Genomic DNA, 18,895 nt, shown 5'->3' with positions numbered 1-18,895 from the left:
GGGGGTTGGATGAATGCAATAGAAAATGGGGTATCGTAGTGAGAGGATTGACGGGCTGAAGACGAAGAAGTGGTTCTCTCTCTCTCTCTCTCTCTCTCTATTTAAATGAGGCAGAGATGGGAGGCGAGATGAAGATGAGAGAGAGAGTGTAATAATAATAATAATAATAATAATAAACGATGTATTGATATAGCAGCGATAAGGCTGAAAATACAGTGTTGATACAAGCCAACATGAGCGTTGATGAATGGTGACAATATTTGGTAGTTTGATATTTACATTAATTTACAATATGGTACCTTAATTAAACTTGTGCATTTGGCAGTAGTCGTCTGAGTTTGTGACAGTTGATGAGGGTACTAGGCACATGACGCAGAATTGATATAGTTACTGCTTAATGACACTATTTGTTCTTGGTAAGGTTTACAATAGTAGGTATAGGGCAGTTCTTGTACCGGTCAGTGCGTGCCCTTATCCGTGTGAGAATATTCGTGTGTCGAGTTGACCGCTGTGGTGGTGGGAGGCTGGAGGTAAGCATCTCGCCGTGGCTCGGATCATTCAGCAGTTGCTCGCTAAATCGTCGCAAAATGCACTGGTGTACGGTGTCCAGAGAGGCTATAGCCAGGCTGTTAAGGGCTTCTCTGTATGTAGTGTATTCTGTACCCATTATCCTTTCTAACTGTTGTTTCTGTGTAATGATGAGTGGTGGAAAACAAATTGGGGAGGCATGGGTGAACTTGGGAGGTATAAACGTGTGGAATATACACCCCAGTACCCCCTGCGGTGTGCCTAGGGATTTGAGCCTTCGTGGCATGTAGAGGCGATAAGAGGCTGACTGGGTGATGGTGGTGATATGCTGCTTCCAGTCTAATTTGTTGTCTAGCAGAATCCCCAGGAGTTTAGTTGCCTCCACATCCAGGAGTAGGTGACCTCCAAGTGTGAGAGTCGGTGGTGGTACAGGTGTGGTGGATGTGTGGAAATGCATCACCACTGTCTTGTTGTAGTTGATGGTGGCGTTGTTGGCTGCAATCCAGGATTGCAGGTTGTCCAGATGTTTGTAGGTGAAGGTAGTCAGGCTCTGTTCTATCCACAGCAGCGCCCACAGTGGAGTCATCCACGTACCTCCACCGGTGTGACCTGTCGGTAAGGGCGTCATTAATGAGGATTAGGAAGCATTAAGACCCCATCCTCGTGCCCTGAGGTACACCACACGTCAGGTGCTGGGGTGTTGACACAACGCCCTGATACCTTACCACCTGCTGACGACCACTCAGGAAATCTGCCAACCACGCTACGAAGCCCGGCTCCATCCCAACACCCAGTGCCTTATTTAACACTACATTATGGTCCACTAGATCAAAAGCTTTGTTGAAGTCAGTGAAAGTCATTGCTACTGCAGTCTTCCTCTTCTCTAGGTTTCTGTATATGAAATCGAGGAGGTTAATGAGGCAGTGTGAGGTGGAGGAGGATTTCATATTGTCAAACTGTTGGTGATCAATGGCGTTTGCAGTGTTGACTGAGGCCCGGTCAAAAACAGAACTATCACACAAAAGACTGGCTAGGGGGGTAGGCAGTCGGTCTTAGCTGATCAAATAACTCGGGATGAGAGAGTTTAGGGATTGGTGTGACATATGCTGTCTTCCAATCTACAGGAGCTTTACATTGGCTTATGAATGCACTGATTATGGAGCAAAGGGGTATGGCGAGTTCAGCAGCGAATTCTTTGTACAGTTTAATGGGAAGGTCAGTGGGAGTGGTGGAGCGTTTGAGCTTAAACCTTGAAAGCGTACAGGCGATCTCATACTCGTGTGCTCGCGGTGGCTGGGGGGAGGTTAGGCTGGCAGGTAGTTGGGATGGGTCAAACTCGGGCGGTCTGTTAGATGTTGTCGCAAAGGGGTCGTTGAGGAGGTTTGCGGCTTCCTCGCTGGTGTGTCCATTGGTGCATCGGAAAGAGGGTGATTGCCTGTCTCACACACGTCCTGGACCTTGGCTGGCTGATGTTTGTCTGTTTCAGCTGCTGTGTTTTAGTTGGGTAGTGCCTCAGTTTTGCTCTCCTGATTTCCCTAGTGACTCTGTTACGAAGCAGGTTGTATCTTGCCTTGTTGGTGTAGAAGGCTCTTGTGTTGCTTGATGAGCCGCTTTATGCTGGGGGTGATCCATGGCGTGTCCGAAGGGTGAATTGTCATTATTTTCTCAGGGAAGAAGTAATGGTAGGCTTGGTTAATGGTGGTTGAGTAATTCTCCCTTGTGGTGTTTACGTCATTGACAGGCAGTACCTCCGTCCATGGATAACGAACCAACCACTGACCAAAGTGCCTAATTAATGTGTCAGGTGTAGGCCAGTACTTCCTGTTGGTAGTGGGGTTGGTGGTAATTGGTGGTGGCGGTGGAGGTACGTACTCTTTCCCACGGTGGCAGTGGTTGTGGCGGGAGGCACTGATCTGACAGGCCAGGGATGATTTTGTCGAGGACACTGTGGTTGTGGGTAGGGAAATCGACAACTTGGGTGAGGGACAGTTCATCTTGAAATACTTTTGTGTCGATTTCGTTAAAGTCCCCACGTATCACAACGTTTGCTGACTGATCCCTACAGGTGTTGATGATACGATCAATCAGCACTACCTGAGATGTTGCACGTGGTGGCAGGTGAACCAGGCAGTAGATGATGGAGTGAGTGGGAGAGATGTAATAATGTGACCCACAGGACCCCGATTCACATTTAGGTGTCGGGGACGGTATTTGTCCCGAGCAAACAACGCTAAGTCGCCGCCTCTATTATCACTTGTAAGATGGTGGGACAGGGTAAAATATTCTCTATCCCATTGGCTCCCAGAGTTCCCGTGCGAGGGGATTTTGCTGGAAGGGCGCTAGGCGTACCACTTTACGCCTGTCGGCTCATTGTCGCGAAGCTCATAGGTCCCTGCCCTGGGGTTCCTTTCTTTTTTAGATTTTGAAACTGCACAGTGGGTGGAAATGGGCTATGGCACAGTTCAGGTGCCGTTTGCCAAGCTTCTGTGACACACACACATCAGCACCAATATAGTTAACTGTCAGCACTGGTTCGTCTCCTTGTACAATGATGTCACGTTCGTTAGGAATAAGGTGGGCCAATCAAACCACAGGCGAGGTATGTACGGTAATGAAGTTCCGTGGTTTCATAGTAAGAGTCCGTTTCTGTTTTATGCTTGTGGCGAACACTCGAATTGGTCTTTCTTTATTTTTACCTGCCTTACACCTGCCTTACAACCCCTGCCATGAAAAAGGCCGAGGCTTTTTAGGCGGATGAATACATCGCCAGGTGGTAGCCAGCTCCGGGTTTGAGCTGCTATAGAGCGGCACGAGAATAGCAGTGTGCTACAGCATCACTGTGGACGGTCAAGTGAACCCAGTCGCACGTAGCCATTCGTCATTACCGACAGCCCACTCTACGTAACAGCCGCCTCGCACATGTCACTGTTTCTTTCACTGTACTCACTGAATCACTCGCTGCCACTTTGTTAAACTTCCATGACTCTTCACCATTTGTCAGTTTGCTCCCTCTGTCTCTCCACTGCACTGCACTGCAATAGTCCTTAGATTATTGATGATGTTCTGTGGTGATGAATATGGGGGTCAGAGGTCGCTAGGTTGACCTTGGCTGACCCGGAGAGCGCCTTATCACACGTCAGACCCTCACGGTGTCAGGCGAGTGTAAAAGTGTGTGTGTGTGTGTGTGTGTGTGTGTGTGTGTGTGTGTGTGTGTGTGTGTGTGTGTGTGTCACTTAAAGAATCAGTAGACTCTAACTTGGCCTAAATATTGAATTATATGAGAGCACTAGAAACAGTCATGAAGAAGTGCAATGGAAAGAACGTAAAGCCATATAATTGTACTAGAGAGAAAGAGAGAGAGAGAGAGTCACACTATCAGTAACAGTTGAACCATATAGACTCAGCCTGATAAGAGGTGAGAGGTGATTAAACAAGCTAGCACAGGTAAAGGTGAAGGAGAGGGGCGCCTTCACGTGGTGGCTCCTCTGCTTATATATGACCGGGTGGCTGCTCTGCTTATTTATACGAGTACATTTTTCCCTCGGGAGGATGGTGAACTGCAGGGGAAGGGTAATTTCAGCCTGCAGTCCACTGGGTTCACGTTTAGATGAGCCTGGGGCCACTACAACAGCAGCTTAGATTATGTGTGTATGTGTGTGTGTGTGTGTGTGAGAGAGAGAGAGAGAGAGAGAGAGAGAGAGAGAGGGGGGGAAGGGGGGAGGATAGGAGTGTAAAAAAGCAGGTGTGAGAGAGAGAGGGGGGGAGGGAGGATAGAAGAGAGAGTAAAAGAGCAGGGGGAGAGAGAGAGAGAGAGAAAGAGAGGTAGATAAATATAGATAGACTGAGGGGAAGGGTAGAACTAAATGAACATGGTAGAGTGAGGGAGGGCAGGTGAGAGAGGAAGAGAGTGAGAGTGAGAGAGGGCAGGTGACAGTATCAGTATCTTCCCAAAGGTTATCTTTCACCTGAATCTCACCTGTGTGGTCTCTCTCTCTCTCTCTCTCTCTCTCTCTCTCTCTCTCTCTCTCTCACACACACACACACACACACACACACACACACACACACACACACACACACACACACACACACACACACGCTTGACTCATTATGTTACTTATTCCTTTTAAAAACAGTTGACTTTACTCTTTTTACTCTAACTTGGCGTAAAACTTGCCACCTCTCCCTCTTGAATACTGACTTGTGGGAATGAATTAGCACTAGAATATGATGCTAGTCACGAAGAAGTGCTGTGGAAGGGATGGAGAACCGTAGCACTGTCTTCTGCTGCTGAGATACGTGAAATATGCTGCAAGTGGACGAAAATCTGGGCCAGGTCAAGATAAGATGGGTATAGTTCTTTCATTTTCACTTGGCCTAGATTTTCGTCCCTTTGCAGCTTATTTCACATAGGACTGTGGTAAAAGAAAGTAATGCGGCTCTACGTTCATTCCATAGCACTTCTTCGTGACTAGTATCATAATCGACTGTCAACCTGCCGTCACAACTCAGCATTGAAGATGGAGATGGCAATTTAAGACCAAGGTAAACAGAGTATAGTACCGTAATTAATGTTCGTTGAAATTTATCCTGACAACTAATTGGCATTGTAATTTTATCTTGTACATCAAAGGTAATTAATTTCCAAAGGAGCCCACTGGTAATGAGGGTCAGAATTATGGCCATTATGATATTTAACTATAACTAGACTCATCTCTCGTCATTGTGATTTTTTTTCCTACTTAAAATTTACTCTTGGCAGATTTCAGTTCAGATCTGATTGTAGGAGGGAGGGTAATAGTGTGTCAGGGCCGGGAATGAGTACAATAGTAAGCGTTTTCTTGAGTACCCATAATACCACTGCCAAAAATCTTGATCTGATTCACACGTACATACCTACATTCATATAGTAAGTCAACTACCCGTACATACATACAATAATACCGTCACATACATACATACATACATACATTTATACCGTTACAAGCGTAAATACACACACAAATAAATACTGTATAATTATAAACGTATGTAGCCTTTCCCTGTGTCTTCCTTGTCCCGTATCTTCGTGGTTGTGCTGTTATCTGTGCCGCACGCCACCCACCACCTGCCGCGGTCGCCCCCTGCTGCCCACACGGCTTCTGCTCCTACTGATACCTCCTCCTCTGCTTCTTATATAGCCTCGTTGTTTTGTTGATTGATTTTCACTATAGTATTGCATCGTTTGTTGGTGTTTTTCGCCTCTGCATTCACTTCCTGCTTACCTAACTACTTACCACTTACCTACCTACCTGCCTACCATTAGTTATTCATTCTTTCCTTCCATCCTTCCTTCCTTCTTTCTTTCTTTCCTTTTCTTTCTTTCTTTCTTTCCATCCATCCTCCTGTCCAGCCTTCCTCCCTCCCTCCGTGCATAACATCTATAGTCTCCAACTGTACATGCCTTTCTTCCCCTCTTCCACATTTCCATCTACACGAGGCAAATGATTCTTCCAGCCCCGGTGTGGCTGTGCCTCCGGAAATTGTCGCGACGCATTGGCCGGCGGCGACACCATTTTCTCAGATTAAGCAATTGTTTTCCTTTACCAAATTGAGGAGAAACGTCTGGCGCACCTGGCAATGCAGTTTTTAGCTCTCTGAACCCTTCCTGTGCGTCACAATGAAACGTGAGAATTTTCGCGAAATGACCGCCTACCCACCGATGAAAATAAAGCAGATGCGCGACAGAACGTCATACTAAAAAAAAATAGCCATCTTTTCACACACACCCAAAAAAATAATAACTAAAAAAATGATAATCAGTGGTGCTGAAATGGTTGGAAGTGACTAGATGTGTTTTACGAACAAAATCAGTACATAATATGGGAGGTTCCTTTAAAAAAAATAATAATAATTATAATATCGCATTTTTTTTTCACTTATGTTTATTGTGTTTATGCAAGTATCGAGTTATTTTTATAGACAGAGTGGTTTAGTGTGTGTTCAAAGAGAGGTGAGAGATGCTGCTTTTAGACTGAACAGATAAAGAGTGCTCCTTTGTGTGTACAGGCTGAACCGCAGCGACTAAAATGCGATTAGTAGCTCGCACTAGGGGAGAGGGGATTAGCATGAGGGGAAGGGAAGGTTTTGCACCCATCTATTCACCACATTGCATCTATTCACGTTGCTGACATGCTTGTGCGAAGCAAGAAATATGTAAAATGATCCGAATCAGTGCAAAATATGTGAACGTATAGAAAGAAATACCTAGATTATGAATTATCCTCATATTATGATTTTTTTTTTATTGTTTATTCCTGAATTGATTTATGATCGTATTCTGGGTGGTTGTGTGAGGAAGGATTATATTTTCTGTCTGTTTCGAGGTAATGCGTGCGGCTGTGTGTGTTCAGGCAAACTTCTCGCCGTCAGAAAACGATAACTGTCAGGGATTAGCACGATTGATTGGGGAAGGAGCTGTAAGGACTGATAAGGTTAGTTATTGTTGCTAAATTATTGTCCACTTACGACTAATTCTCCAGCAAATACAAGAGAAACATAAGAGGAAAACAGTACAAGGAACGAAATAGACTGAAAGGGGCGGAAAAAAATACTTCTCAGGCTTGTTGTGTGGTAAATTGTGACTTTTGGAGATTGCGTCGAGCGAGAGGGATGCTTTACTCTTTACCCTCCCTTCCCAGGTGAGGAGTAAACCTTGAGAAGTAGTGGTTATCTGGGAAACACGCTGACTATCTTTATCTGGTAAACACGCTCACTATCTTGGTGCGAAAGAGTGAAAAATCTCCGCCCTCTCAAAATGAATGAATTGTAGTAAGGGGGGAGGGTCATGTCGTCTCTTGGTCCTTTCTGAATCTAAGTGGTTTTGAAGAAGCCGGAGTAAAGTGAATTGACACAATGCTGATGGATTTAAGGGACAGAAATGAAGATCTGTTTGTTGTCTTAAGTCTAAGGATGCCTCTCTCTCTCTCTCTCTCTCCTATCTGACTGCCTCCCGTCTCCTTCACACCTTCCTCCTCTCCCTCCTTCCCTTCCTCCTCTCCTTCCTTCCCTTTATCACACTGGCACTCCCTCCCACAGTCACACCTCTCTCCCCTCCCTCCCTCCCTCCCTCCCTCCCAATTATTCCTTGTGATAACCACCTTCCCCCCATTCGTTCCTGTCTTTCTCTCTCCCATCTCCCTCCTCTATCTCACTCCTCCATCTTTTCTGTCATCCATTCCTTTTTCAATCGTAGTGCCTTCTTTATTTATTTTCTCCCTGGTTACCATATCCTTTTTAAACATTAATAATAATAATAATGAGTGATAATAATAGTAATAATGATAATGGTGATGACGATGATAATAATAATAATAATAATAATAATAATAATAATAAGTATGCATAGTTAAGATGAAGATAAAATATATATACACATAAGTTTGATTTTTCTTTCCTCCATAAGTCCTTCATTTCTCTCTTACCTACTTCTTTTCTTCTTACCTTGTTAATTTAAGCTTCCTTCCTTTCCTCTTTCCTTCCCAGCATTTCCTACTCCTCTTCTGTCCTTCCATCCTTCCTAACACCTTCTCGGACACTTTCCTTCCCCCAGTATTTCTCTCCCTCCCCTCCCTCCTTCCTCTCCCCAGCACATCTTCCCTCTCTTATCCTTCCTCTTCCCTCTCTCATTCTTTCCTTTTCTTTCTCTCATCCTCCCTCTTCTCTGTCACATTCTTTCCTTTTTCCTTCTTTTCTCCTTCCTCTTTCCTCTTTCATCCTTCCTCTTCCCTCTTTCATTCTTTCCTTTTTGCTTCTCTTATCCTTCCTCTACTCTCTCCTATTCTTTCCTTTTTCCTTCTATCCTTCCTCTTCCCTCTCATCCTTCCTCACGTCCCTCATCCCTCCCCCCTCCCTTTACCATCTCTATTTTCTCCCTCACCCTTTCCCTATCTCCTGACCCCCCCCACCTCCCCCCTTTTTCCTTCTTCCCATCCCTCCTCAGATCATCGTCATACACCTGCTTCTCTCTCTCTCTCCCTCTCTCTCTCTCACTGATAAATCTCCCTGAATTAATCTATGATGGGATTACCTTTACCTGTTGGACCTACGTACCTGGCATGAGAGAGAGAGAGAGAGAGAGAGAGAGAGAGAGAGAGAGAGAGAGAGAGAGAGAAGGAGAGATTCCCTACTATAGTCGAGATGTTTTAATACTTTACACATACTAAATCATGGCTGTAGGAGTTAGGAATGAGTCTCCTTGGTTACTAGTCAAATTAACCCCCCCCAGGCTGACTAAACCTGACCATCACCTGAGGTAAAAAGATTAGTGATATCGCCAGGTTAGATTAGACACACTATAGTCATAACCTAATCATAACGTCACCTGTTAATTGAAACACAGGTAGGCTTGATGATCCTTTATAAATTAGACTGGGCAATTAAAAACAGGTGTAATGGGTGAAACTTTGATATGAAACTGAAGGGCTGTATTTATAAAGGATCTTAGTTTCTCTGGTAAGTCCCCAATACTATTCATTATTATCTGATTATATTTTATCGTTTCGTTCACATTATTATTCAGGCCAGGTAAGTGTTTGCCACCTGTGTAAACGAAGGTAAAGGTGTAAATGAGAAATCTTATCTATTTTAATGAATACGACCCTTGGATTCGATATTTTTTTTTAATGCAGTGAAGAAGGAACCAAATAAAAACAAAATATCAAAGAGCCAAATTCCAGATCCGTTCATTTTTTCGAGATGCCTGGACACCTTGCGTTTCAACGATTAGTGAGGACATAGCTAAGAATACCTGACTAGGGACCTGGATGGAAATTAGATTGCTGTGTATTCAAGGGGAAGATTGTGTCCTCAGAAAAATGTATAATCCACCTTTTTGTACCCTTCGTGCAGTTGATAGGCATTACTCCAAAGCCTTAAAGGAAAACAGAACCCACACTCTCACGCCTACCAGTCTCACCTGTAGAAACCGGCAGGAAAAAGTGAGAAGGACCAAATAGGAAACTCATGGAAATTTTTAAAGGAGGGAAGTAGAACGTATTCGACACTAACCTGCAGGGTGAAATGATTGGCTCTTTAAATCTGATAGTGTATTTTGTTTTATTCTAGATACCTTCAAGCTGTTTTATTTAGCTTATAAGATAATTTTTATATTTTTTTACGCAAGGAAGAAGGAACCCAAGGCCAAAAGTTAAGTGAAGGCTGTATTTTAACCCCTCCATTGCGAAAAATCTCTGCAAAGTATAATCGTCTGGTAGTGGCAGTGATGTAATGAGATGTACATCATGTTAAGCTGGGGTTTTGTGATTGTTGAAGCCATTTATCTCCTACGTGCAAGTAACAAAAAGGTAACATGAGAAAATAGAAATTGATTTAGTGGACTGATTAAAGTATTGAAAAAGAAAATGGATCCTTATCTTTTCTCTGGCAAGGACTCTCAGTTATAAAAAAAGAAAAAAAATCTCTAATTGAAATAATATTGATTCTTAACTACATCCCCCTCTATTTTTCAAGGGACAAACTTTCAGGCTATAGTCCTTGGGTTCTTTCTTTTTTCTGCTTGGGTTCATAGATAATAATTTGGCATTTTTTTACATGCTAATTACGTTGCATATGAATTAATCCTACGCTGTGATGAATAATATTTTGTGTGGCAGAGTGAGGGGGAGAGGTAGGGGGAGAGGGAGGACAGGTGTGGGTCACTAGGCCTATATTAGCCAGGTAAGATGAGTAGGATCACTTACCTGCCTACCCTACCCTGCCTCACACCTGACCCGCACACGTGGCACCACCCCAGTCCACACCTGCCTCGCTCAACACCTGTCACTACCACCACCACTACCACACATCACTATCATTCACCATGCCAGCTTCTTCAAACCACACTTGTTTTTCCACTCCACACCTGTCACGCCACCAACACCACACTTCTGTTATTAGCATGCTCCTCACCTGCTTTCCTCCATTCCACACCTGCCTTCCTGTACACCACACCTACCTAAACACCTCACACACACACACACACACACACACACACACACACACACACACACACACACACACACACACACACACACACACACACACACACACACACACACACACAGACACACACACACACAACATTTGCCCCTCTCCACCTTGCACCTGTCGTAAGCACCACCACTACACATCTGTCACTTGCCCAATACACAGCTGCTCTCCTCCACTACACCTTTGCCCTCCTCCTCCACTATACATTTCCCCTCCTCCTTTACATCTTTGCCCTCCTTCTCCACTACACCTTTGCTCTCTTCCTCCACTACACCCTCCCCCTCCACTACACACTTGCCCTCCTTCCCATCTGCCTGCCTTCAGAATTACACATATCAGCAACCAGCACTCAAGCAGTAACTAAATTTACGATTATATTTCATTAGTTTTTATTTTCCTGGGATATTAATTTTATTTTTCCGAATGGCCAACTTTGGTGAATGCCTGGGGATCATTTGTCAAGGTTCCCCCCCCCTCACAGGATGCGGCTTTAGGCAAGATAGAGGGATGAATGGATGGATGGGTGGGTGGATGAAGGTAGATGGGTGAATGGATGGGACAGGTAGATAGATAAATGGTTGTATGGATGAAGATAGATGGATGGATAGATGGATGGATGGCACAGGTAGATAGATAGATGGATGGATGGATCAGTGGATGGATGAATGAATAGATAGACAGACAGATTTTATTGAACGTAGCTGTGAATTTTTACCCTTCAGTACGATAACGTCTGGAGTTTTTTTTTGTTTCTTATCACTGAGGATGTTGTTCAGACTCTCATTTAATAGGAAGTTTTACGAGGTGCTTTTAACCACGTTTCATTTGAGTGTGTGTGTGTGAAAGAGAGAGAGAGAGAATGTGCGTAGCGAGGCAGGTTTTGTGTGTGTGTGTGTGCAAATGTACTGTTTACTTTTAAAGAGCTGAATAAATAACATAGGCTGTCAGGCAATTATTTCACCTTTCTCGAGTAGCACCACGATGTGTGAAATCCATAGTATAAAATCTAAGTTAAGTTGAATAGTAACATTATTTATTATCATATGTATTATAATTCAAGTGTAGTTAAATTATTATGTGTGGTATAATATTTTTTTCCATTTTTTCAGGTACGTAGGAGGACAATACCTGATGATCTATGTAAGTACACTACACTGCCGGTATATATTGTGTCCATGGTTTGTGTGTGTGTGTGTGTGTGTGTGTGTGTGTGTGTGTGTGTGTGTGTGTGTGTGTGTTATTTCAGTGATGTTTACAGTTCTGACTATGGATGGTATTATTTTACGTTTAGGGTTGCGAGAGGCAGACCGAGAAAGACCCGGGACGAGGTCATAAAGTTTGACCTCAAGGATAAGGGACTGAATAGGGAGGCTGCCAGAGATCGAGCAGCGTGGAGAACCGCCATTAGGTGACCAAGGCCGACGTATGCAAGCATTTTGGAGATTTTATAAGCGATGCGATACGAAGCGATAAGATATTTTCGCAAATTATTGTGTTTAAACTTGTTAGAAGTACTAGATCAGACAGAGGGTGGTAAGAGTAGTTGAGGAGGGTGTTGGCTATGAGGAGGTACACTGAGGGAGGGTGGTGTATTGTGGGAGGCGGGGTCGTTACTGAGTAGGGACGTCTATCTCCTGCTTGCCTAACGCTGCACCCTGTGAGAGGCGGCACTGACAGTAAGATCTCCGAGTCATATCCGTCCCTGCTGAGAAACGTTCCTCCTATTCGATATTCATGCACAAAAAATTCTCATCTTTTACATGCACTACTAAAGTTTGTTAATGATTTCGTATGTAAATGTCGGAGAGTTTGTTAAAAAATATGACCCCATTGCCGTGACCAGGATTCGAACCTGGGTTATTGCGGCCACAACGCAATGTACTAACCACTATACGATCACGGCCGCCGGGGTGACGGTGGTAGCGGTGGTGGTTGTGGTAGTAGTGGTAGCAAGGAGGCGGTTGCTGGCGTTGATAGGCTGGTAGTATTGAGGTAGAGGTTGGTAGACGTGATTGGTAGTTGAGATTGATTAAGCAGTGGATGCTAAAATTATCCGTCTAGCTTTTTTCTTATCTCTAAATCTGTCTACCTATCTTATCTGTCCAGCGGCATATTTTTTTTGCCTGTGTAGTTTCTGTGATACAACCGCGCCTACGAAACGAGAGCGGGTCTTTTGTTGAACTAGACACATGCATCTCTCTGTGTGTGTATGTGTGAAGAAAATAATTTGGCAGTTTCTACCTAGTTTTAACAATTTGGTGGAGCAGTACAGCCAAGGGATTTATTTATTTATTTTTTACATTAAGTCAGAGGTCAAGGCCACAAGGTTAGGTCAGAGTCTGAACTAACATGTTTAATCTAAGCAGTTTCTATCCAGTTTATTGCAATTTTGAAGGTAATCCAAGACCAGAAGGGGTTGATTTTGGGAAGTCAGTCGAAGGTAAAGGTCAAAGGACACGGTCAGAGCTCGAACCGTGCGTCTGTCTATCGATCTATTGTCAGACGCCTCAGTCCCGTAAGGAGTGGCCACAAACAAATCGCCTCCATGTCGACCTGTTCAATGCCACTTCACTGCTTTGCTCCCAGCTCACTCCCCCCTCTCTGATAGTCCTCCCCACTCCATCCGTCCGTATCATCCTCGGCCTCCCCCTCCCTCTCCCCCGCTCCACCTCACTTGCATACACTCTCCTCTTTAGTCTGCATGAGTTAAAGGACTAAAATACTTGTGACCGGACTTGGACGAAAACTGATGAAAGGGAGGATCGCCAGTGGGGTTGACGTAGCGTATCTCAGAACAGTAGGTCCAGAGCCAGGGTCACGCGGCAAGGTCAATTTAAACATTTTTTTCAATCCGATTTAAACCAAAATTTGTGAGGTGGTCAAGGTGGGGCAGTGATAAAGAGATAGTTAAATAGATAAATAGATTCGATTTTGTGAAGTCAAAGGTCAGGTTCACAAGGAAAGGGTCAAAAGTGAAAAAGGAGGTAACATAACAAGGTACGCTCAGTTTTTCTCTGATCTGAACCAATCTTGTTTGAATGGTTAAAGGTCAGGCAAGAATAAAGGACTGTAACTTGATTTTGAGAGCACTCAGTCGAAGGTCAAAGGGCAAAGTTCATTGACCTTCCAGGAGCTGTTAAGACGCGATGGTGGACGTGTGTGCTTCTTCATGTTTATATTTGCGTCAGTGTGTTTGTTGGATCTGTCTACGTACAGATTTATCCTCTCTCTCTCTCTCTCTCTCTCTTTCGTTGTGTGTGTGTGTTTGTGTTGATTCACTGCATCTATCAGTACGTTGTTATTCATCCTTCTGTTTGTCTGTCTAAATCTTTGTATAATCTCCTGCTGTCTAATCATCCATTCATAAATACTTCCATCCATTCATCCATCTATCGAATCCTCTCCATCCATCCATCCATGCATCAGTCCTTTCCATGTATCCCTCCATCTATATATCAGTCCATCCATTTATCCATCCATCCATCCTTTCTAGCTATCCAACCATCCATCCATCAGTCCTTTCTATCCATCCATCCTTTCTAGCTATCCAACCATCCATCCATCTGTCCATTCTATCCATCCATCCATCCATCCTTTCTAGCTATCCAACCATCCATCCATCAGTCCATTCATCCATCCATCCATCGATTTACCAATAAACTGTATATATTCGTCATTCTAGCTTGTGCAAGAACTGATATATATAAATGTTTGGGGGAAGAACATGGCTGAGCAGGGCAGGGAGTGCAAGGCAGGAAAAGATCGGTTAGGGAAAGGCAGGAAAGAACAGAAGAGAACAGGGTAAGGTAGGAAAGTACCAGGCAGGAGAACACGGTAGAACAAGGGAGAACAGGGCAGAACACGATACAGCAGTGCAAGGGAGCGCAAGTAGCGATGTGGTGGTGCGGATTGGTTTGTTATGGTGGTGGTTATGAAGGGAGTGACCATGATTAGTTTCGATGTCTTGGATACGCTCAGGTTTTTTTAGGTGTCTGGCGGTATATAGGTAGATAGGTAAGTAGATTAGTTGCATAAATAGGTACCTAGTTGTAATGCTTATCGAAAGGTAGATGGATAATTAGGTTAGTTTTTATATAGATTTTGACAGCGTTGGATGGTGATGCTTATCGGTAGGTGGATAGAAAGACATTGATAGATATAGATAAGATTAGTTACATAAATAGATGCTTATAGATGAGTATTAATTCTCTCTCTCTCTCTCTCTCTCTCAAAATATGACCCCATTGCCGTGACCAGGATTCGAACCTGGGTTATTGCGGCCACAACGCAATGTACTAACCACTATACGATCACGGCCGCCGGGGTGATGGTGGTTGTGGTGGTTGTTGTGGTAATTGTGGTAGGAAAGGTGGTGGTTGCGGTGCTATGGTGGAATGTGTGGTCGTGGTGGTGGCATTGGTAATTGTGATTGAGATTATAGTTGTATAGCTGTTGATAATGTTGAAGATGAAAGGTGTATGTGTGTGTGAGAGAGAGTCAGAGAGAGATTCTAGTGTGTGTGTGTGTGTGTGTGTGTGAGAGAGAGAGAGAGAGATTCTGGTGTGAGGGGGGGGAGAGAGAGAGAGATTGATTCTGATGTGTGTGTGTGTGTGTGTGTGTGTGTGTGTGAGAGAGAGAGAGAGAGAGAGAGAGAGAGAGAGAGAGAGAGAGAGAGAGAGAGAGAGAGAGAGGCTGGACATAAAAGCCCTTTCCCAAGGTCCAGTAATCCACCTACGAAACATCAACAGAGTGCTAATCCTCTGCATCCCATACTTGTCTGCTATGAGGTGCTGGGGATATCACATTCATACCTGGTGTTGTGGTATTAGTGGCGGTGTTTTTTTTAGTGTGCTAGAGGTATCATTCAAAGCTGGTGTTGTGGTATTAGTGGCGGTGTTTTTTAGTGTGCTGTGGGGGTATTATTCAGAGCTGGTGTTGTGGTATTAGTAGGGGTGCTTTTACATGTGTGAGTCCATTTGGTAGTGAACATGGCAGTCTCTGTGTGGGAATGATTTTATGTACATTTGAAAGAGATAACAATTTCTGCCCGACTTGGATCCTCTTCCTCCCTGTTCCCCGAAAGGATGATGGTGGACTGTAGGAGAAAGGAAATTTCAGCCTGCAGTCCACCAACTTTACCTTTCAAATGAACTTGGGGCTACACTACAATCTCTCTCTCTCTCTCTCTCTCTCTCTCTCTCTCTCTCTCTCTCTCTCAGGCTAATAATATCGGTAGATGTGGCAGTAATGTTGGTTGTGGTGGTTAATGAGTGTTTATTAGTAGGGATAGTGGTTGTAAATTGAGGTACTAAGGGTGCGTCCACACGTGTGCTGTATCGAGTGCTGACATGTAAACAACACATTAACAAACAAACTGCAAACATACTCGAACACCAGCGTCCAGACCATTTTGGCAACATCGTGAAGTCTCACCTGCCTCGTATATATTCATTGCATCACCTCCGCAGGGCGACATGGAGGCGATTTGTTTGTGGCTACCCCTTACAGGATTAAGGTGTCTGGCATTAAGTTCGAAGCTGCAATGAAAACCTATTTGCATACATCTGACCAAATACTGCTGCATACACATTGCCAAACACATTGCCAGCTGTGTTGTCGGCACGTGTTTGACGACACGTGTGGACGCGCCCTAATGTTGGTGGTGATTGTGGTCGTAATGATGGTAGTGGTGGTGAATGAGTGGTTGTTGGTAGGGATAGTGGTTGTGGATTATGGTAATAGTGTTGGTAGGGATGGTTGTAGAGGGTGGCAGTAATGTTGGTCGTGGTGGTGAATGAGTGTTTGTTGCTAGGGATAGTGGTTGTAGATTGTGGTAGTAATGTTGGTAGGGGTATTGGATGTCGATTGTGGTAAGAATGAAGATGGTAGCCGTTACAGAAGAGTCGATAGTGATAGGTTGTGGTAGGAATGTTGGTAATAGTGGTAGATTGTGGTAGGAATGTTGGTAGTGGTGGTAAATGGGTGTTTGTTGGTAGGGATAGTGGTTGTTAAGTATGTAGGTCAGAGGGGGAGTTGCTGTCATTGTTTATCTGTGTGTGTCACCCTCTATTATCCGGTCTCATTTGTTAGAGAGAGAGAGAGAGTTTAGTAAGAATGTGTGTGTGTGTGTGTGTGTGTGTGTGTGTGTGTGTGTGTGTGTGTCTGTCTGTCTGTCTGTCTGTCTGTCTGTCCGTTGAGAGAGAGTTTAAAGAGAATGAGTGTGCATGTGTGTGTAGGAATGTGTGGTTGTGTCTGTGTGGGCGTGTGTGTGTCTGTTGAGAGAAAGTTTAGTGAGAATGTGTGTGTGTGTGTGTGTAAGAGAGAGAGAGAGAGAGAGAGAGAGAGAGAGAGAGAGAGAGAGAGAGAGAGAGAGAGAGAGAGAGGATATTCTTATACACAAAAAATACAAGATATTGTGACATTGCCTTACAGAATAGAAAAAGAATGATTGTTTGAGGTATTATGTACAAGTTATAATTATGAGTGAAAGGTAGAAGAATATGTTGCATTCAAGGGGACTGGCAGTGTTAAGCATTATATAATTCTCTCTCTCTCTCTCTCTCTCTCTCTCTCTCTCTCTCTCTCTCTCTCTCTCTCATTAGATTAGCGTCCTCTTTAACTTCTGGTATAGTTGGATTCACAAGTTTGAGCCTCTTCAAGAAACAGATCGCGTCTTAAGTTCATCTTGGTAGGGGACTTAAAGATTGTTAATTCCCATGTGTTACTAGATGTCATATAATTTTCACTTGGGAGAGACTGGATTACTCCGGAGAGACTGGATTACTTCATGGATTTACTCAGGGTATAGCTATTGAGTTGCTTAAAAATGATAATAGAACGAACGTGATTTGGTTTACTGTATTTAACCCCTGCGGGTCTTTAAAGATGAGGGTGACATGATCGTACTTCTTGGCTTCTCCTTCTAGTGATTTCATGATTGATTTTTGAAGTTATGAGATGAGGGATGGATTTGTTGTTCCCCATATATATATATTCCATGTACAAAAGATGAACAGACAAGGAAAAACAAAATAATCCTTACACCAGACTACAGGTGTCCTCCATACATTAGAAAAATTCGTAACGATTGGACGTGAACTGCTGTAGGTAAATTAGAGTACAGTAGTTATGAATGCTTGATACTAGAGAATGTACAGCTGTAATGCGGGTTGTTTTGTCCATGTAATGTTTAGTTCTGTTATTAGATGTCAGAGCTCCCATGGGTTTCCTTGTTATTTCAGTGATTTACTTATGTAAGAGTAAAAAGCAGTCAGTGTACACACCTAGATTTGTAACATGGGTGGATGGTTAGGATCTGATTTGTTCAAGATTTGTAACATGGGTGGATCTTCTTTTTACACGATTTGTAACATGGGTGGATGATTTGATCTGATTTTTACAAGATTTTTTAACATGGGTGGATGGCTGGATGTTACTCTTACAAGATTCTTTTTTTAACATGGGTGGATGGTAGGATTTTATAGTCACGAGATTTTTAATATGGGTGGATGGCTGGATCTTATTGTCACAAACGTATATTGATTTTTTGTTTTTTTAATAAGTTGACGTGTCCCAGTGTCATGTTGAACTGAAAACCATTGTCTCAAAAACGGTACTAGCCTGAAGCAGTGTTTCTTATTCTATATTAATTAGTAGGTTCAGTTTATTTATCGAGCCACTGTGGAGGAACTGTGTGTCGTCAGCGTACTAAATTAATAGGTAGTTGGTGATGTGTGTTGGTGTATTAGAGAAAAGATATTGAAGGGAATTGGACTTTAATCACTGGTTGTAGATTGTGGTAATATTAACTTTCGAGGAGACGGTGATTTACGTGGATCGTCTCTGTTTAATGTCAGGTAATTTTTGAACCAGAAAGTATTTACGTTGATGTTGCAGATTTTTTAAGAGAGAGAAATAGAGAGAGGGAGAGAATACTGTGATTGACACTATCGAAGGCTTTAGGTATATCACAGAGGATTAGTAGGGAGATAAGCTTGCTGTCTGTGTTATCATATACTTGGCGATAATGCCCAACACTGTATTCGTAGATAATTTTCGTCTGAAGCCATGGTGTGTATCAGAGAGGTGAAGGGATGGAGTTGAGAGGTATATGAGGGAAGGGGGAGTGAGTTGAGGGGAGGGCAGTCAAATGGTGGGTGACAGAGCGACTTGGAGGCGTTTTGTCTTTGGCCACCCTTTGCGGGATTAGGGCGTCGGGCTATAGGTAGATAGATGGATAGTGTTACGTACCTTACAAGAATGCTACGTGTTGATTTATTGCAGTTCTACTTTCTGTGATTTTCCTTAAGACTGGAAGGAGGAAGATTGGACGATAGCA

The 18,895-nt window shown here is 43.6% G+C and overlaps 1 protein-coding gene and 2 non-coding genes across 3 annotated transcripts in view; all 3 read right to left on the bottom strand.

The window, feature by feature from the left end:
• Positions 1–1,175: 1,175 nt before the first annotated feature.
• LOC145399443 (uncharacterized) overlaps positions 1,176–18,895 on the bottom strand; it is a 136,420-nt gene continuing 118,700 nt past the window's right edge. The window contains exon 2 of the mRNA XM_080272058.1: positions 1,176–1,516. Coding sequence (XP_080128184.1) covers positions 1,176–1,516 — 341 coding nt within the window. The remainder of the gene's footprint in view (positions 1,517–18,895) is intronic.
• Positions 12,389–12,460, bottom strand: TRNAH-GUG (transfer RNA histidin (anticodon GUG)). The gene has a single exon. It is a non-coding gene; the product is annotated as a tRNA-His (tRNA).
• Positions 14,803–14,874, bottom strand: TRNAH-GUG (transfer RNA histidin (anticodon GUG)). Its single transcript has one exon. It is a non-coding gene; the product is annotated as a tRNA-His (tRNA).

The sequence above is a fragment of the Coenobita brevimanus genome, chromosome 49 (genome assembly GCF_032717465.1).
Source record: "Coenobita brevimanus isolate Jiangsu-jjx chromosome 49, ASM3271746v2, whole genome shotgun sequence".
NCBI classification, from domain to species: Eukaryota; Metazoa; Arthropoda; class Malacostraca; order Decapoda; family Coenobitidae; genus Coenobita; species Coenobita brevimanus.
Note: the sequence above shows the minus strand (reverse complement) of the source record. Positions and strands in the feature narration are given on the sequence as shown.